The sequence below is a fragment of the Protobothrops mucrosquamatus genome, unplaced genomic scaffold (assembly GCF_001527695.2).
Source record: "Protobothrops mucrosquamatus isolate PMUCROS unplaced genomic scaffold, P.Mucros_1.0 scaffold1226, whole genome shotgun sequence".
NCBI classification, from domain to species: Eukaryota; Metazoa; Chordata; class Lepidosauria; order Squamata; family Viperidae; genus Protobothrops; species Protobothrops mucrosquamatus.
In genome coordinates, this window is record NW_015387434.1 from 296,928 (window position 1) to 318,056 (window position 21,129).

General features: G+C 39.2%; 1 protein-coding gene across 1 annotated transcript in view; it reads right to left on the reverse strand.

Annotated features, from left to right (window-relative positions):
• Positions 1–20,392, reverse strand: part of LOC107291927 (dynein heavy chain 7, axonemal) — a 64,202-nt gene extending 43,810 nt beyond the window's left edge. The window contains exons 1-9 of the mRNA XM_015820981.1: positions 20,318–20,392; positions 17,764–17,932; positions 16,690–16,816; positions 14,717–14,936; positions 13,295–14,167; positions 11,454–11,683; positions 7,434–7,764; positions 4,305–4,651; positions 1,472–1,652 (exon numbers count right to left, since the gene is read on the reverse strand). Coding sequence (XP_015676467.1) covers positions 1,472–1,652; positions 4,305–4,651; positions 7,434–7,764; positions 11,454–11,683; positions 13,295–14,167; positions 14,717–14,936; positions 16,690–16,816; positions 17,764–17,932; positions 20,318–20,377 — 2,538 coding nt within the window. The 5' untranslated portion in view covers positions 20,378–20,392. The remainder of the gene's footprint in view (positions 1–1,471; positions 1,653–4,304; positions 4,652–7,433; positions 7,765–11,453; positions 11,684–13,294; positions 14,168–14,716; positions 14,937–16,689; positions 16,817–17,763; positions 17,933–20,317) is intronic.
• Between the last annotated feature and the right edge of the window lie 737 nt (positions 20,393–21,129).

A 21,129-nucleotide genomic window follows, 5' to 3' on the forward strand; every position in this document is an offset into this window, starting at 1 on the left:
ATTCTTACACAGATGTGGCCCGTGAATTGAATGCATTTCTGGGAGCTTTCTATCTGGCAGTTTGTCGAAAATGTTTTCTCTAATAAATCTTTAACATTGAACTAGCTGCAGTGCCAGCAGTGTGGAATGGCGGCACTTTCTTTGAGTCCTTGGCTCTTGAATAACTTTCCCTAACTTGGTACTTTCTGCATACCTTGTGGTGAGATGGGAGGCAAACAAATTTAATAAACAAGCAAATGAAAAGGGTCAACTCCCTAATCCCAGTCAGCATCTGGCAGGTGAAACTTTAGGGAAAGCATCTCTTTATTAGTTGCTTCCTCTTTTCCCAAGAAAGGTTAAACTATGTCCTATTGCAAACATGCCTCTCCATGCTTGCTTTGTGCTCTTGGCTAGTAGTTCATCAACAATAGAGTGTGGACAGACCAGGGCAAGTGGGAATAGTCCCTGGTATCCTGATGCAAATAAGAGTAAAACCCAGCAGTGTATACACAGGAATGCTGGAAGGCATGGAGAGGCCTCATTTATTCCAGCAAACCTGTTCAACATAGGAAGGGAAGACCGTAGCTGAGCATACACCATCACAAAATCGAACTTTCTGACCTCTCCAAGTATCCTCCCACACAAAAATCATCCATTTGACTAAGGGAAAGCCAGCTGCTCCCCTGAATTATTATTAAAAAATACTACCCCCAAATCCAAAGAGAGTTTCTTATACAAAAATAATATATCTTTACGCATTCTGCATTCTGTCATGCTCAAGTCTTTGCAATCTGCCATCCAGGTAACTAACTTGCACCAGGATGTAAGGATTTAAGCTCCATTTAACCACTAATTGCTTTTGTTTATATCCTTTTTATCGCTAGAAAGTTGAAGCAATGTACATGAGAATATCCTCTTCCTCCTTTATCTACATCTCTGTGAAATGACCTTGTCTGAGCATGGTCAACTCAGCATCAGTAAGTTCAGTAGTTGAATAGGAAACAGAATCAGAGCGTCCTCGCTCCCCGCTCAAAAAAACATCATCTTCACCTCTACATTATTCATATAACTCCACATTATTCATATAACAACAAGTTTTTAGTATAAATTAGTTTTGATGTTATCATTTGTGGTAAATGTAGGAAAGTGATAACTATCAACACAATCTGGTATAACGAAGAGTCCAGCATGTGATTAATAAATTAACTGAAATGGTTTAGTAAAATTCCACTATTATCTTCAGAGTTTGTGGCTGTTGCTTCAATCCTCAGGTCTACTTTGGAGATCTGGCATATGATCTACATTTTATTTTAATTCAGAAAGACAAGAACTCTTTGAGAATAATGCTCTTTGAGAGCATTTGGTAAGCATCCTGAGCAGGGTTGTGAAAAATGGGAAATAAATGAAGAAGCAAAGAAACAAAAAAAGGTTAAAGTTGAGGACGTAGGCTTCTTTTCTGCATTTTTGATATTTGAAGATGGTTGTTACTTACCTGGTTTTCTAAGTCAGCTTTTTCCTGCTTTTTTTGTTCCAGAGTTTTCTGTAGTTGTGCTAACTTGTATTGAACTTCCTTCAGGGCTGCTTGCTTTTTTCTCAAACCGTCCATAGCAATTTTCAGTTCCCCTTCAGCTGCATTGAGTTTTATCTTTTTGGGGGCAACAACTTTTGCCACTCTGAAACAACAACAATAATGAAGGAGCTCATCCTTGTTACACATCTACATGCAAATATTATACATTTATCTGCTCTTTCCGCACACATTACATAAACACACACAAACATTCCTGCATATACACTCCACTAACAAAGCAATAGAAATTCTTATCTGCAATTCAAAGTATCACATGACTTATGGACTGTTATCTGTCTTCCTCTAAAATATGAAGACCCCGGAGGATAATTTGAGCAAAAGTAAAATCCTAAGCATTTTAATTATTTGATAATTGGGATGTGATGTTGTCCTTTGCCTTGTCAAATTTGGATCCTCTCTCTTATTCTTTGTGTTAGCGATATTCTTTAAAGCCCAAATGTCGCTAGGATACAAGTAAAAAATGTGATATATTCAGACATCTCTGGCTCTGCGAATGATGTAGGATCTACATCTATTCAGATTTTTTAGAGGGAGAAAAAAGAAAGTAATACATTCTCATATAGTACACTGTATGTATGTATATAATGATAGACAGAGACCAGTTTGGTCTAATGTTTAAGGTGCTGGCCTAGAAACCAGGAGACCGTGAGTTCTAGTCCAGTCTTAGACATGAAAGCCGGCTGGATGACCCTAGGCAAGGCACTCTCTCTCAGGCCAACCTTCCTCACAAGGTTGTTGTTGTGAGGAAAATAGGAGGAGGAAGGAGTATTATGCATGTGCGTTGCCTTGAGTTATTTATTAAAATAATAAAGGCAGGATATAAATAAATATATGTAAATCTGCTATCTGTTCACTTGTTATGTAGGAAAAAAAAGCCATCCATACAATGCTGTTCAAATGTTCTGTTAAACATACTTACATAAAAATAAACATAATTATGCAACCCAATAGTTAATGCAAACTGGGAAAGTTTTTTAAGCTAAACAACAGGATGCAAGAAAAGGATGGAGGAGTAGAGGCAGAGTTGGTAGGAAGAGGTAGGAAACTCTTACTAGATATTCTAGATATTCTGAAGTTGGTATTAAGATTTAATGAATCGAGTGGTGAGAAAGGGGGACAGAAGGGAGAGAAAGACAATACTTTGAAACATAAGCAGAAATTCAACGCAGAACCATATAAAAGCCCCCAGGTTTGAGTGAAGCACAGAAGCAAAGGAAGAAGGAGAGGGCACCAGGAACTAGCAGAACAGGAAGTTCCTTTCTGCTCTGCTGGCAGTAAGAATAAGAAGCAAAATATGTATGGTACAAAGTTTTTTTTTCCGCCTGGGATCCCACACCCTGCAGCTTTGCACAAGAATGCAAAGAAATCAGGCGCATCCATTGGCAGCTCAACCAAAGAGGGGGCTAAATTTTCACCCTAGAGAAAAGTCACCTCATGGATTCTGCTGGGGGAGGTCTGAGACCAGAAGACCTGCCCTGAAAGGATTGAGATGGGCCAGACGGGAGAGGATCTAATTCAGAGAAGGGATTGAGGAAGCTCAGAGAAAGAGAGCAAGTTCTATACCAGTGATGGCGAATCTTTTAGAGACAGAGTGTCCAAAAACTGGCCCCGCTCCCACTCCACCCTCCTGCCCCGCCCCTGCTCTGCCCTCCCATTCCCCGCCCCCCCCTGCCCACAGGACCACTCACCGCCTCCAGGGCCCGCCGCAGATCACCCAGGCAGCCCAGCAGCGCTATGGCGGCCACACCCTCTGCCCGCGCCCTGCAGCATCAACTGCATGATGGGGTGTGAGGGCAGAGTCCTGTCTATGCTGCCTGGCTGCCATGTCTTTGGCTGCGCTGCTCCGTGTGGGCCACGCTCAGGAGTGACTCTCCTTCAGGGGGGCTGCTGGAGAGGAGGGGGTCACGGGGGGAAGCAAGGCTGGGCAATGGCACGTGTGCCCACAGAGAGGACTCTGAGTGCCACCTCTGGCACCCGTGCCATAGGTTCGCCACCACTGTTCTATACCGTAGGAGGCTTTGCAGAGAAAGCAGTTTGATTTGAGTCCATTTGTCAAGACAAGGAGCAAAGTTGGTCTGTTTGGATTTTACAAGTCTTCTTTATCATTAAAGAGACTGCTCGATCTATTTTACAAGGGAGTGGACAGGCTGGAAGATTCCTAGCCACTGAGTAAAATAGCTTAATGGCGTTTAATGTTACCACTGTTACTGTACCAGCGTTATATGTGTGGGATTCTTTTATTATTATTATTATTATTATTATTATTATTGGATGGCGCAGAAAGCAAGGAAAACACCCTTTAGCATGCCTTGCTGGCGGGATACTTGGCAACAGGCTTGTTTGAACTCAGGACCAGGGTTGTATTATATTACAAGACTGGAAGAAAAAGAGAATTGTGGGTATAATTACAATTTATGTAACTGGCAAATCTACAAGGTTAATTGATATGAATCTGGATGGCTGCCAGCTCCCACATGTATTTGGAAATAAACAAAAAAACAAGATAATGTTGCCATATCCTCTAATCATAAAGAAGACTGTGTATATTGCTATGCCATCGCTTGGGGAGAAGAAACAACCACAACACACTTCCCCATAGGCCAGGGGTAGACAACCTTGGCTCTTTTATGACTCATGGACCTTCAACTCCCATAAAAGAGCCAAGGTTGCCTACCCCTGCCATAGGCCAACCCAACATTCTTCATTGACTTTATGATTTGAAACCATTACTTACTTATCATAGGAGTCCATGGCTATGACCCATTTGCACAGCCCTTCTGCAGCTGTGGAAGCATTCCGAATTTTTTCAGGAACAAACTCTGGATTGGTGATGTACTGTTTTCTAATGATATTCATGTAAGCCGGAGGTATGTTGTCCTTATCATACTCATGAAGCGATTGCAGAAATTTCATGTCCCCAAGGAGTTTCTTAGCAGGGCCCCAGAAATCTTCCATCTTTTTTCCGGTGCCTGTTGGATCGGGAATTTTATCTGCTTTAATCCCTTTCAGGATGCAAATGGTTTCCATAACAAGTTTCACACCAGCAGGGGGGCTCTTCATGGACTTGACAACTGTGATATCCTATATTCAAAAGATTAGATTGGAGCAAAACCAGTGTTATTGCCTCACGTGAAGTGTTAATACCACTTTACAATGCCTTGGTAAGGCCACACTTGGAATATTGCATCCAGTTTTGGTCACCACAAAGTAAAAAAGATGCTGAGACTCTAGAAAGAGTACAGAGAAGAGCAACAAAGATGATTAGGGGACTGGAGGCCAAAACATATGAGGAAAGGCTGCTGGAATTGGGTATGTCTAGTTTAACGAAGAGAAGGACGAGGGGGGACATGATAGCAGTGTTCCAATATCTCAGGGACTGCCACAAAGAAGAGGGAGTCAAGCTATTCTCCAAGGCGCCTGAAGGCAGGACAAGAAGCAACGGATGGAAACTGATCAAGGAGAGAAGCAACTTAGAACTAAGGAGAAACTTCCTGACAGTTAGAACAATTATCCAATGGAACAATCTGCCTCCAGAAGCTATGAATGCTCCAACACTGGAAGTTTTTAAGAAGAGACTGGACAGCCATTTGTCCGAAATGGTGTAGGGTTCCTGCCTGAGCAGGAGGTTGGACTCGATGACCTCCAAGGTCCCTTCCAACTTTATTATTATTATTATTATTATTATTATTATTATTATTATTATTATTATTATTATTATTATTATTAAGAGAAATGTCATCATATTTTGATGACAGACCACCTGATTTTTTCCCCCAAAGAACATCAAAACTAAGGAACCCATGACAAAGAAGAAGGACTTCCAATCAGGTGACCACAAGCCCATTTCCTCTATTGCTGGCTAGTAGAAGAATCACAACATTTCAGGAACTCCAGCTAATTTACCTTCTTTACTTTTTCCCTCTTAACTCCTTTTTCCTTCTCTGTTACATATTTTTACACTACAAGCCTGAGAGTACCGTAGGACCATTGGTGGTTTGAGTTTATCTTAATCCTTGTGAGGTGGCCAAAGATGCTGCATTTTCACATCTTTTCTCCTTTCTATCACACATCTTATCCATCAGTCAATCGCCTTCTTAATCATTTCATAACTAAGATAAGCGCAAGAAACACATACCAATCCCATAAGAATTTCTCTAAAAATTCATCTTCACAAAGATTGTGAAAAGGAATTTATTTTAAATTTGTGTAAGAAAGATTGTTTTAAATTCAGAAGAAAATTTGTTTTTGTACTACACAGAATATTAGCATTATCACACACACCCCATCCATGTATCTAGCATGTCAGGGAGAATAACCGTTTCAGAAATTAATTCCTGTTTATGCTTTAGTCGTTTCACACATACTTTATACATACCTATTGTATGTGCTCTTGGGCCAAAACAATCTCAACATTCTCAGCCTTTAAATGGATAAGAAGCCCTTCCATGCTGGCACAGAGTTGGGCATGAATGCGAGATGCCTAGTGGGTATCTTTCAGTAAGCAGTGAGATGAACCAAATGCTGGGTTAAGGCACCACATGAGACACTCTTCAGACCCACATTATACACACACATACTCTTAAGGCTTTGTTCAAAAAAACAATTTTAATCCCCCTTTTTTTAAAAGAAAAATTGTAACTTGCACAGTTGGACTGAAATCTGTGGTTTTCCTAACTTTAACAGTTAATTTCGAGAACTGATTCCATCCATTATTTTCAAGCACATGATAATCTCACTGCATTCCAATGCTTTATAGGATTTCTAGTGATGTGATTATGATTAAGTAATCCGAATTAAGTATCATTACATTTAATTGTGTAACAAGTGATGAGCCTTCTCATCACTTACGTATATGCATAATTCTGTATTTATTTATTTATTTTTGCCATATTTATGTAGTGTATATTGGAGGTGGTGACCCTTTGAGAGCTGTATGCAATGAAATTTCATTTTAATGTATGCTAATTAGTGTACATTCAAATGACTATTCTGTTCTGTTCTGTTCTTGCTTATTTTTCAATTTCAACTAATTCAAATGTTTTTCAGTGTTATGTCAGTATCCCTGGACACCCATAATTGTGAATAATATCCAGTGAGCATTGACATTCACTGCTAGATTTTATGTTTGTACCCCAATGGAATTATCAAACAATTCTGACAGATACCAAAGAGTATCTGATAACCAATTCAGGTACACAGCAAATGGTCAGTTTCAGCCTCTGATATTTATAATGGACAGAAATTGGTGTCCCAATCTTTCCTTTCATTTCTTATCAAGAACCTTCAATAAATTGCCCCAAACAAAACAAATTCCATACAGAATCATCAAATTCAGAGCAAGATCATCCCTTTAACTGCAGAATTTGCTAAGGCATTTTAAATAGTTGAATCTGCCCTCTGTTTGAAAATTTCCAGTGAAGAGAAACATGCCACTTTACAAGGTAAACTATTCTATTGGCTGTCAGCTTTTATCATCAGGAAATTCCAGCTATCCTGAATCTATTTCCCTGTTGCTTCAACTCACTGGTTCAGCTCCTGCCGTCAGAGGCAAACTGATGTTATCTCTATCTCTTATTTCATTCTCTCTTTCAGTATAATCGAACCCGAATAAGTCTGTTTATGTTTCTAACTTGCTCAACCTTTCAAATAAATCTAGAAGAACAATGCTGAGCTTGGCAATGTCTTATCTCTAACAAAGAGGGGCACCTTTTAAATGGGTCAAAAGTAAAATTTTGTAGTACCGTAACAAATTAATGCTACGTCAGTCTTCATCTTTCTCTACAAAATTACAATATATGAATTAGTCGGCATGCCTCTCTCTTTCAGTTGAAGAAAATCATCAAGAATGAAGCAGAGGCTCTACCTGTGCAGTCAGAGTGTCCAGAGCAGCCAATGCACTTTCCAGGATTGGCAACGCTTCCGCCAGATCTGCATCACATTCATCTTTGATGGCTTTGGCAGCCATGGCTTGTTCATTGGCTACCTCTTCATCGGCCTTCACAATCTTCTCCGTCTTTGCAACTTCCAAAGATTCTTTCTCAATCACCACCATCATGTCATCCACTTGCTTGCTCGCTACCCGTAGCTGGGGCTGCAGGGCTTCCAGTTCCACCTGCATGGTGGCCACCTGGGCAGCAGCTGAGTCCAGTTTCTCCAAGCCCACTTCATATCTCTTTTTCAGCTTCATCACCTCACTGGAGATAAATCAGAAGCTTGAATCTGAATGCATTGTCATAAGAGTATCATTAATTTAATCCCCATCCAACCACCCATGCAACCATCAAGACAGACATGGTGTCTTTACTCAGCACTACTTCTACCAATTCCTCTTCCAATCCAGTAAATTTACAGTGTATTTCTTGAATCCTGACTTATTTAAATCCTAGTGAATGAGATGCTTCTCCAGCTGCTTTCCAACAGGGTTCCAAAACACACGTTTCTGACCATTGCTATCAACTGAAGCTGCAATCATTACAAAGCTTGGGGGCCAGAGAGTTTTGTTTGCTTTTGGAATTAAATATTGTTTGAAGCACTCTTTTATAATATTGACTTTATTCTGCGTTGTAGGCTACTCTGAATAAAGGGGGAAAAAACACACAGCAGGGAGTTAGCTCAATGAATGAATAAATGAAAACAAGCTTCCAGAAGCAAACCCAAAATATTATTATTTTATTATTTATTAATTTTTATGCCACTCATATTCCCATAAGGTGATTATGTCCCTTATAAAGTAACTATTGAAAATATAATATTCAATAAAATTCAACAATAGAACCTCATTAATTCAAATACAAATAAAAATTAAACAGAAAATAGAAAGGTATATCTGAAATATTTTTCCCAAAGAACCATACTTAATTGAAATTTATTTATAAACCAGTTATCTATCTATACCTATGATAAACAGATTTTTTTTTAAAAAAACTTTCTTTTTAGTTTTTCTTGGAAAAAAATATCATCCAGATAACCCAACAAGTTCTTTTTTTTATTTTAACTTTTTATTAATTTTCCAATGTTACAATTATATCTTTGAAAAGCAACGTGGTGTCTGAGTTACAATAGTTCCATTACATACAGGTATTATTAATACAAATCTCCAACTATTACAGCCAATATTTCCTCTCTTTTTTCCCTTAATACATACTGTCTCTTGTTTAAATTAGTATACTCTTATTCTATCCATCAGCTACTTAATAGCTTTCTTACATTTATCAATAATTTTATATATCTTATTTATTTTAACATTCTATCTTTTGGACCATCAATAACCTTATGAATTTTCCCAGCTTTAATTTTGCATTGATATTTAAATTAAACGTTTAATATTTATCATTTCCAAATTTTTAAATGACCCCAATTCCCTTTGTCACAATTACCCCAACATCTAGTATTCCAAATATATATCTTATCTATCTCACTTCTATATCAACAAATTAGTAATACAATATAACATTCTTATTTTCATTATAATTTCCAAATATTATAAATTCAATAACCAAAATTTCTACCATTTCAGCATTCTTCCTTATATCCACTTTCTCATATTTAAGCTTATAATTTTTATTCTTATCACTACATCAAAACATGTTAATTACGTTACATCACTCTTAACATACACTGTATATGTCTTAATCATCTTTATCTAACCTTTATAAACAACTCAATATTTCAATTTAACTGTTGATATTTATGCATCTAAGTTTTAATTAGCCAACATTTTTCTTTATCTTCACATCATAACAATATCTCTTATTCAAAATACGGGTCTTGTCTACTTAAGTATATTCTATTTTAAACCTCCTAAATATGCCCACACTCCATTCTTCTTCAATCTTATTCTGGTTTTTTTTCTTTGCCAAATCATCTTCCATGTCCTTGCTTCAGGATCCTCAAAGATTTCTTGTATTATTGTATATATTATGTCATATTGAGATGACCATCCAGTTGCCATTTTTGGAAGGCTGAGGGGTCTGGCAGGACTACCAGATCATCTCTTTATTTTCTCCTCTTGTAGTTGTTCTGAATTGTTTATCTTTTCTTCCATCTGTTTCTCTTCTTGATCTTCAAATTCCTTCTGATTTATATAGCAGGTTTTTTCCTCCATCCATGTTGTCAGATTTTTTTCTGAATTTTCTATTGTCTGTATTTGTTGGACAGTTAGGTCTTCTGTCATAGTATTTAATTGTTCGATTTTCCCTATTGTATTCTGTATAGATAGGTTTTTAGTTATAGTCAAAGTCTGAATTTGCATATCTAAGAGGCTTTCTGGGTTTTTTTCCGAAAGCTCTTATTTCATCGCCAGCTTTAAGAAGACTTTGGTAAGTTTGGTAAGTTATTTTCAACATAGCAAAAAATTGTTTTTGCATTTCTTCCATAGGAAAGGTCTGTTCCTGGACTTCCATAGTGATGAGTTGAATTGAAAACTTTCACAGTTTTTTCCCCCCAGTAAATAAGAAACAGAGCTGGTGTTCAAGGTTACCAGATAAATCTTATCTTGTTCTCTAAACTGTCAGCCAGGTCTCTTTTCTTTAAGAACAATAAATTGCAATTTCAGGTTTAGCCACAAGATGTCACCCCACTGTTTAAGGCAGTGATGGCGAACCTTTTAGAGACCGAGTGCCCAAACTGCAACCCAAAACCCACTTATGCATCATCGGATGCCAGGTGGGTGTGACCCAATGGGGGTGTGTGGCCCATTGGGTGGGCGTGGCTGTAGTGGTAACAGCAGACTGGGTGGGACTAAAAAGTTCAATCAATCCCAACTTTGCAAGATCTTTTTTTTTTCCCACAAGAAGTTGAAATTGATTGATTGAACCTTTTTTTTTGTGCACGGCGGCAGAGGCCTAAAGCGAAAAGGTTTTATAAAACCCAGCTGAAGGCCTAGGACTGGGGCGATGGCATGTGTGCCCACAGAGAGGACTCTGAGTGCACTTCTGGCACCCGTGCCATAGGTTCGCCACCACTGGTTTAAGGAGTTCCTTTAAATCTCAAAGTTATTGTAATCCTTTTGGGGGGGAATTCTTCTATTTTAAGAGGAGAAACCCAGACTATCGAATAAAAATTAAAAGTAAAAAGTAGATAATCAAAAATCTTTTAATCCACAAGCTTTAGGAAATAAAGTTCCAATTGGGATCCATTTATTTTTTCAACGTTTCCCAAAAAGCTCCCCTGTGTATTCAATTGCCGCTGTTTCTGGAGGGAGGGCTAAAATCCCCCTTCCCTCTCCACAGGGGGGAAAGTACTTTAGCAGCTTATGCAGGTAATTAAGTAATTAGGATGTAAGAGAGGTAGTTCTCACCCAGTCCTTCCCACGCTGCTTTGAAGTTGCTAGATAGTAAGTGTGACTTCGGCTGTTAGCAGCCTAGGGACAAGCCATATTTCTATGACCGGTCCTTTTGTCCGCCGGTTTGGAGGGATCGCCTGCCCTAACGGGAGAATTGCTGCTCTCCCGCGATCCAGCGAAAGCCCCTCCTTGCTGGTCGCCTCTTCGGGGCGACTTTCGGCCCCCCAGCAATGTGAAATTAAACAGGGGAGAGAGAGCAAGTCTCCCAGCCATCCATGGCGGCCGCCTGGCAAACCGGAAGTCAACCCAGCAAGTTCTTATTTGCATTCTTATTCTTGAACTATTTAAACATCAGCTGTTTTATGCTATGTAACCTTCTAGCAGCAGCAATATAGTAATTATAACAATTGTTCTTAATCATTCTTTGGATATAAGGAAACCGCCTTTGTTGTGTGTGAGATCTACGCACTGCATCTTATTTCTGTTTACATGCATCCCTTGTTGGACTCTGTTTGCCGGGGTGGGGAGGTGGAGAGACAGTGGTAGAAGAAACAGTAAAAAATTACTTTTGCTAACAAATGCCACATCAATCATACTTACGCTCTCTTTTTTTCCAGCAGGGATTGGAAAGTGGAAATTAATTCCAGATATGAAGTTGGAGTTACATAATTATGTCGCTGGAGCTCATTATAGAACAATTCGGACAAATTAATGGTTGAGGTATGAAACTTTTTACACATATCAATGCAGCCAGCTCTGGTTTCTTCAGACATTTCAATATCGCCCAGGGAGCGAGAGGCAACTGCCTGCAAAGCATCTGTAGGCCATGACTGAATTTAAGGAAGGAAAAAAGAGACTGTTATTATGGAAAAAGAGTGCTACATAAAGAATACTCATGAGTTAAAAAGAGCCATTAAAAAAAACACCTCAACTACTGGATAGGTTTCATAATGGGCTAATGGCCACCCTGAAAAGTTAGATAGGTACCATATTTAAGTGGCAAGATAAAAACGTAACCTTGTCAGAAAAGGATGAGGGTCACGGTTAATGAACCATGCTTTTTTAACGTTTAAATGATTTTTCTGAGTTAAAGCCATAGAAACCATTGAAAATAATCTATATCATATTGCCCAACTTTAGTGGCGATGGCATAAGGGGGTAAGAGAAATTCCAGGGGCAACAAAAACAGAATTGCGTGGCTGGAGACAGTTCGGGAGGCATCAACTCATGTCTTTTTTCCACCTTTAAGAAGTCATCACTGAAAATATACTATTTGATGAAACTCACAGAGGCCTAACAAAGAGTCTAGCAAAAATGGTGTTGAGTGCTTTCAAATAGAAAAAAATAAGCCAGCATGGATATATAATAAACATCAATAAGCTTAAAGAGCAAATTTCTATCATGAGTAAATAAATTGAAATTTTATTCAAACATTTTTGCATTTTTACAAATAAACAAATTTATTTATGCAAACATTTATCTATGTTTATCTATTTATCTATCTTGGGTTTTTTTCCTGGCCTAAGAGAAGCTGCAGAGGGAGGGAGGCTGCAGCATGAAAGGAAGGGAGCAGGGCAACCATCTATATATATTTGGCTTTGAACAATAGCCCCAGTCCAAATTATTGTGCTCCAAAAACTATTAGCTAGAAAAGAAAAATATATGTACCATTTTAAAACGCAGTCTGGGGATTATATAATTTTTTCATTGAAAAAACAAACAAACCTTTGAACATAGAAAAAGATCAGCAGAATTTAAGTAAAACCATAAGGAAACAGTACAGGGAGTCTTCGGCTTATGATCACAATTGAGCCCAACATTTTTGTTGCTAAATGAAATATTTGTTAAGATTACAAACTTTTTTTTGGCACAGTTGTTAAGTGAATCTGGTTTCCCCATTGTCTTTGCTTGTCAGAATGTCGCAAAAGGTGTGACCCCGGGACACTGCAATCATCATAAATACGAGTCAGTTACCCAGCATCTGAATTTTGTTCACATGACCCTGTGGATGCTGCCATGGTATGAAAAATGGTCATAAGTTTTTTTTTCAGTACCGTTGTAACTTCGAATGGTCACTAAATGAGCTGAACTACCTATATTTTTATTTGTTCTTTCTATCACACCAATATTTACAAATGATTAAACAAGCCACAAGGAATCCATAATTAACCATAGCTTAAAGTTATATACATGGTAGATATATACTTAAATAGCTTTCTGATACAGGAGAATGTAGAAGCCAGCTTTAAACCACTGTTTCAATTTATGGCTAATTTGGAACTCAAAATGTTTTTTTCCCACCACAGAGCAGCACGTTTTTACTAGTTCATTTCCCCACCAGAAAAAAAGAAAGTATAGTGACTATGCTCAACCACATGAGTAAAACTGGATTGCCTTAAATGCTTTTATGCATTTTTCACAGCTGTACTTCAGAATCTTACCTCAAACCAATCAATAGTGCAACAATTAACAAGAGCTGGAAACTTCCGGAGACGATTTCGGAAGGCATCTCCAATGGGACTCATAGCCAAGACGACATGGAGCTGATCCCGGCAACGATCAATGAACATGTTGAAAAGAGCAATGGGGCTACCGTCAGTCTGCTTGGATCTATCCCGCTGTCGATCAATGGAGCGCATCTTTTCACAGATTTCTTGTTTCTCGTCAACCGCAAACAGGTTTGGCACTTCTCCAGCATTTAACAAGTTGTTTATGTCTTCTAAAAATGACTCCCTTTTTATCTGGGTGTCAGTGAATAAGAAAACTCCTTGCACCTCACCTTCAGTAGATCTCCTCAGAATGGCTTTTAGGTCCTCATGCCATTCATTGGTCCCATAACTCTTTGAGATTTCAACCTGGAATGGCGTGTAGTCAGACATATACGCTGCTAAACGTGTCAAGGACTGTCGACCGCTTCCACCAACACCAACCAGAAGGGCATGGCTACGAGGTTGTTTCAAAATGCGTGAAATTCTACAAACATGTTCTATAGCGAATCGAAATAAAACCAGCTGCATTGGCTTTTTGCTCATATTATTGTATTCTTCTAGATGGCCCTCGACAACAACTCTCAGTTCATCCACATCCAAGACTTCCCTATAATTTGTATCCTCCCTTCTAGGATCATGAAAGTCACAGAACATCAAGCTTCGCAAATCATCCTCTTCTACCCTACCGTCAAAATTGAAATCCAGATTTTGGAAAAGTTCATCAAAATCTTCTTCCAGGTGCTTTGTTACTACTTCACGGATACATTTAACCAGCCATGATCGATCTGCTTTATCTACCAAGCGGTCATAATATACTCTAAGGACCTGCATAAAAAACGTCAGTGTGATTGTTTATAATAATTAATTACAAATTAATTACATCCTGTCAGGAAAAAAATATTAAATTTGAGAAGCTGTATATTCAAAGGAAATAACTAAATATCATGTGGAAAAGCTATTTTCTGTCATCAATTATCTTTACTGATTGGCATGAACACAGTGTAGTCCTGTAGCAGCTTTCCTCAACATGATGCTCTCCAGATGGGGCTGCAATTCCTATCATCCTCAGCCAGCACCATGATGAGGAAGAGTACCTTAATCATCGTGATCTCCACAGTAGAAGGGCAGATGATATTATCCATTCACAAAATGGATACTGCAGTAGGTAAGGCCAGTCACAGACTTATATAATTATAACTATATGGTCCTTTGTGTTGTTGGACTCTTTTAGTAGAAACAGCTATACAAGGCACAGCAGTTAATGGTTTATGCTACTAAAGTTTTCAGCGATTCAGTACCTTATCTTATAAAAAAAATATTTTGCAAGCAAATATAAGACTGAGCCTTCAATTAAGTTACTAATAGAAAATTTACCTCATGAACCCAAAGGCGTTTTATGGTTCCTGAGGAAATGGTTGTTTCAGGTCGTGACAGACAAACTCCTTGAATGACCCGAGAGAAATCTCTCAAATTGAACAAATAGTGTGATTTGGTGGGTGTAGGGAGGAGGTTCTCCATAGCTTCTTTGTATACAGTCATTGTGCTATTAATAATTTGTGTAGTCAGTTGAACATATTCCGAAGGGAAGTTGTAACTGTTGATTGAAAAGATGAAAGCAGTAGGACAGCTCATAGAACACAAAATAGAAACTTGGACAGTTTCCTACATTCATCAAATTCTTTGCATTGCATTTTAAATATGTGTGGTTTACAGAGGATGGCTATAAAACACTTGGATATATAGTAATAGTCATCAATAAAGCTATTCACTAAACAAAACCAGCAACAACCATTTATGAACAGATTTTAAATAATGCCAAGGACTGGGGACATATTCAGATGTTGTCCGGATGGTGGCAGCATCTGGTATGAATGAATTTCACAAAGAAGTCAAATGATTTTACAATCCAATCCTTGTTCTTAAATGTTCCTTAGTTGCTTAGTTGTCTAGTTCCTGGTGTTCTTTAGTTTATAATGAGATTATTGGGGTAGCCCAAGTAACATGCTAGGAATAATACAGTAATTTCCTTGTTTATTCTGATATGAAGATATTCATATTCAGAACACTGAAGGTTGCACAATTGGCAACAAGTTGGAAAATAGATATAATTTAGGGCACAACAGCCAAAATCTTTAGGGAAGTGCCTCACATTTGTGTCAACCCTAATTCATTCATTCATTCATTCATTCATTCATTCATTCATTCATTCATTCATTCATTCATTATAAAATTATAACTATCACATCCAGCAAAATGGCATGTTGCAGGTCCTGTCCACAAATGAATGCCATCTGATGGGACCCAGGAGAAAAGCCTTTTCTGCCATGGCATCCACCCTTTAGACCAGCGGTTCTCAACCTGTGGGTCGCGACCTCTTTGGGGGTCGAACGACCCTTTCACAGGGATTGCCTAAGACCATCAGAAAACACATATTTCCGATGGTCTTAGGAACCGAGACACCGCTCCTCTATCCGTCTCCGCACGGCTTCGAGCTGGGAGCCGTTGCAGCGTCGGATTGGTTTCCGTCAAGCATCTCCTAAGGGAGGCTGCGCTGCTTCATGGCCCTTTCAGCGGAGGAGGCTGAACTAAGCTCTGCTGGCGCTGTCGCCCTCTTGGCTCTCTCTCTCTTTCTCTCTCTCTCTCTCGCTCTCCTTCTCCCCGCCTGGGCGCTTCTCCAACCAGACTGGGCGGAGCTGGCGGAGCAGCCTTCCTGCCCCCCCCTCCCCGGCCAGCTGGAGCCGGGCAGGCCAGTGACCTTCGGAAGTGAAGCGAGGACAGGCGAGGTGCGCTGAGCCCCGGGCACGGCAGGTCAATGGGCAGCGTCGGTGTGCGCTTGGAGAGCCCTTAAGGTTGGGGGTCACCACAACATGAGTAACTGTATTAAAGGGTCGCGGCATTAGGAAGGTTGAGAACCACTGCTTTAGACTATCATTCCCCATGAATTCAGACTGCACCCAAATTTGCTGGACTTCCACAAGGACCTGAAGATATGGCTTTGGTATCTGGTCTGGGAATCCAGGAACATGGGTATGGATCCTGCAAAGTGGTGTATTACTAAGGAAACTGTGTGCACTCTCCTGGAATTGGGAGGGGGAGGGTAATGGTTTTTAATAGTTAATTTGAAGATTGTCTACAGTATATTGGTGTGCTGTGATGCCATCAGAGGGTCAATTCTTCATGATGTTGATATGTTCAAAGATATCTTTGGAGACCTGCTGGTGGGAAATGCAGATATTACAGCTCAGTGCTTCTGGATGGCATGATGCTTAGGAAGGATATTATGGCAGGCAATCATTATCTTTCTTTTTATTTAGGTTAATATGCCACAATATAACAATGTCACCTACCATATAGTAAGATGCCAATCTATAATTCGGGAGAAAATTGTATACATCGAAATATCATCAAATTCATTAATGGTAATTGTGTTGAAGTGTCGCAGATATCGAGGAGTGATCGGATTTCGACCTCCACCTGTAAGCAGAAGCAAATCACTGATGTGCACATAATAAATGTAAATCTATCAAACACTTCTGCAACCAGTTTGAATTCTTCCTATTCTCCATGCATCAATCAAAGGGGACTTTCTGTTAAGAGCAGCTTATAATCCATATACACATGCCACAGTGGCAAAAGACAATTTATTTTGAGGAAGGAGGAATGCGTAAGTCTTTCATACACTAAGTATGGCAGTAAAAGTGACAGCAATTCTATCCACAGTCTTGCTGCATCAATAATCACACACTAAAGAATTACAGTTATTACTTGTAAAGGCTCTCAATCCATGCTAATATTTAGAATTGATCAAGGTAGCTACAACAGTGACAAATCTACATTTTTAATCACATTGAGACAAGGGTTATAGGATCTCTTAAACAAACCACATCTTTTAAGCAAAGTTTGGGCAAGGAATTCTGGAATTATTATTTCCACATACTAAATTGTAGATCTTCCTCCATATTTTCCCACTAAAACAGTGGCCCCCAATCATTTGGGCACCACCAACCAGTTCTGTGGAGAGAGGATTTTCCATGGACCAGAAGGGGTGTGGTTTCACGTGCTGCCCGCACATGACTTGTTTGTGCGGTCCAGTTTCTGGCATGCCATAGCCCGGTGCTGGTCCACAAACCGAGGGTTGGGGGCCCCTGCCCTAAACCAATCATAGGAAACTCAGGAGAAAAGAGGGTTCATTTTTGCAACTCTCAGCTCAACTGCAACAGAGAACTGAGGCTCTATACAAACCGTCTCAAAGACTTGGCCATTTTCAGCCTTAGAGGCCCCTCCCCATACAAGCAAATTTAAATGATGATGCATGAATGAGAAGAAAAGACATGACTTAATTTAAATATTTAAAAAGAGTAAATCAGTAGCAGGTTTGGCACTTTAGAGATGTGTTCTCTATCTAGAACTAAAAAACATACCTGCTGGCCCCATTGCACAAATGATCTGGATGTCCACAAGTCTAATCATAGTACAGTCTTTCAGGTCATACCAGTTCCAGTGATCCAACCACTGACGAAGTAACTCCACTGGAGGTTGAGCCCCATAGACTTCTCTTGCTGGCATATTGACATCATCAACAAATACCACCTAAAAAAAACAAAACCGTTTCTCAAAAGGACACAGATTCTATACACACTCCATAGGTTACACGCAAAGACATTAAAAATATGTTGCTGATCTCATCTAGAGTAAGCTTGTTTCCAGTCACAACTAATCTACTCTCTCCTCTTACATATTTCTAAGATAGTATAAGATGCTATAGGAAAATTCCCACTTTCTGTACTGACTGATTGGAGTCCCACACCTCTTAGACTATATCTCAGGTACCTTCACTCAGTTCTAAATCAAGGGTTAAGAACAGCATTCAGTCCTTTGCTTTGCTGCCTGTACTATACTTACTCTTAGGATAGATATACTGAGTAGGTCTATTCCTGTACTAAAAGTATATATCTTTGGTATGTAGCGTTACAAAAATCTGGAAGACCACTAGAAATAAGTATTAAGGAAATTCTTCCATCCCCATTTTTGCAGTTCAGATATAGAGCTCTAATGTACCATGCTATATTACAATCTGGTTTCTTTTTGTTTGTCTGTTGCATAAACACAGGCAGTTGTAGTATAAGTAATAAATTGTGGTTAAAGAAGCCATGTCTTAGTGTAATATGTGAACCCAAGCTAATTCCTTCCTCTCTTTTTTTCTTCTTTGATGAGCTTTCCATATGAATTAGATTTTCTTCTCCCTATGTCTTTAAAAAGGTTATTGTCATGGATGCTGCCCATGAGGTAGCTGATCAATGAAACAATGCAAACTGATTGCAAGAAAAGAGATATTAAGAAAAGTGTGGTTCCACTGCCCAATGACTTCTTTGCAATTTATTTGCATGTTAATGGAGGCAATTTTACTCAATTTGAACTGCTAAATGGCAGTAACAAAACCAGTGGATGAGAAAATTACTGTCTAGGTCTTTTCACTATATTTTCTACTAGGGCAAATTTTGTTCAGCTGTTTACAATCACCCCTTTTTCCTATAGCCTTTGGTGTCATCACCCAAATTCTTCCTTGTGTGAGAGGTTTTCAGGAGACACAGTGGGGAACAAGAGAGAGGGGGAAATGGAGAAGCTGTTGTGGAGGAAGACGTTTCCGGTTCCAAAACTAAAAGTTCTGCGGTACATTGGAGACTGCTGAGTTGTATTTGCTATGACCTTCAATTAAAATTGTTTTGGTTTGCTATTAGTCTGCTATTTGTTTTGGCCCCGTATTATGGGTCTTTAAGTTGTATGATGTTTTATAAGTGGTTTCTTGTAAAATGGTTTTACGTATAAATTGTAATTTGTAATTTGGGATTGTTTTGTCAAAAAAGTCAAGTTAGAAGTATGCACTTATTTATTAAATTTTTATTGAGTGATTGATTTATTATACACCTTGTTGCAAGCATAGGCAGACTTTGAAGAACTTAAATAAATAACCCAGTTTCTTCCTTTGAGTTATGTAAAGATGCCTGCTTCTTGGTTCATTTACTTGAGAGAATAGTAAAATATAATCATTAATTTTCTATCTAAAATGATACGATACATTGTTCCCATCTCATTACTCTACCTTCTAGATGCCATAAATAGTATCTGTCTAGAAAGGTGGGTCATCATATGCCTGCATAAATTGTGTGTGTGTGTGTGTGTGTGTGTGTGTGTGTGTGTGTGTGTGTGTGTGTGTGTGTGTGTAAAGGGGGGTGGGGTATAAACCTACTCTAGTTCCAATTCCTTCAGCCAGAATTATTGAAAAACCATCTCTGCCAAAATTCTGTGTTCTATCCAGTAATCAAAATGTACTTAAGACTTGTTGGCATGATCTAGTAATTGTTTCACCTAGACCAGTGGTTCTCAACCTTTTTAATGCCGTGACCCCCAACTGGTTGTAAGTCGAGGACTAAACCAGTCGTAAGTCGAGGACTACCCAACCGGTCGTAAGTCGAGGACTTTTCCTGCCCGGGAGCGCCGCGCATGCGTGGTTCCGCCCCCTGCACAGGCCGAGGCGTAGCTGGCAAGCGGCAGAGACGGAGCAGGCCGACCACCAGCTGGCCCAGCTCAAGGGAGGTAAGGCACCCGCCGGAAAAGGGGAAAAAATGGTGGACAGCCTTGCTTGGCGACCCCCGTGAAATGGTCAATCGACCCCAAATGGGGTCGTGACCCATAGGTTGAGAACCGCTGGTATACAGGTTTGGAATGAAAACTACAGCAATACCATATCCACTGTGAATGTGAGATACAAGTGAAAACTGTTGCTTCCATGTTTAAAATCGATGGGAAAGTTTTGCTATGTTTTAAAATTAGGTAGCAATTTATATGCCATTCTGCTTTTGAAGAGGGAGGTATTGTATCTATATTTTGCACTCAAACTATACCCATGAAAAAAAAAATGACGAGGCCCTGCCATAAGCAGGGGGACAAGTTGCATTTCACTTTTTTAAAAGTTACCATTTTCTTTCCTAGAGGAGGACCAAAGACTCCTTTTCTCCTTTTATCAAGCTTAGACATAATGATGTTCTGAGTCTGGGCTGCCGTCGTCTGCGCTGAGAAGTTAATGAGCAGCGGTTTGTAGATTTCCTTATTTAAGCGATTTAAGAGAAAATCCTGTCAAGACAGTTTTAAAGAAAGAGTCAAGATTGGAGCATAGAAACGTGGCAGCATAGAAGAAGGCAAGCGGAAGGGCTGTTTTTATTACAAGTCATTCAGATCAGGTGGTTTTTCACTTCAGGTTTGCTAGTTATTCTCTTTAGAAAAATGACGAGCAGCAAAGTCATTAACATTCAAGACTCTCTAATGAGTTTCCTGCAGAAATAAATTTAAATAAATTTAAAGACACCTTTTTATGCAGATTAAGACTGAAGGCATCACTGATGTTTCATAATATTATTGGACTCATTAGCAAGTTCCAGAATATCACATGAACAGACTAAGTATAGTTGCCTGTTCAATAAATACAGGTAGTCCTCGACTTACAAGCTTCTTTAGTGACCATTCAAAGTTACAACGGCACTGAAAAAAGGGACCCCGTGGTCATGTGATCAAAATTCAGATGCTCGGCAACTGGTTCATATTTATGACCATTGCAGTCAATGGAAAAGCCTGATTCACTTAACAACCAGGTTACTAACTTATCAACTGCAATGATTCATTTAACAAAAGTCATAAAACAGGGCAAAACTTAGTTAACAATTGTCTCACTTAACAACAGAAATTTGGGGCTCAATTGTAGTCATTAAGTCGTGGACTACCTGTACAGAAGT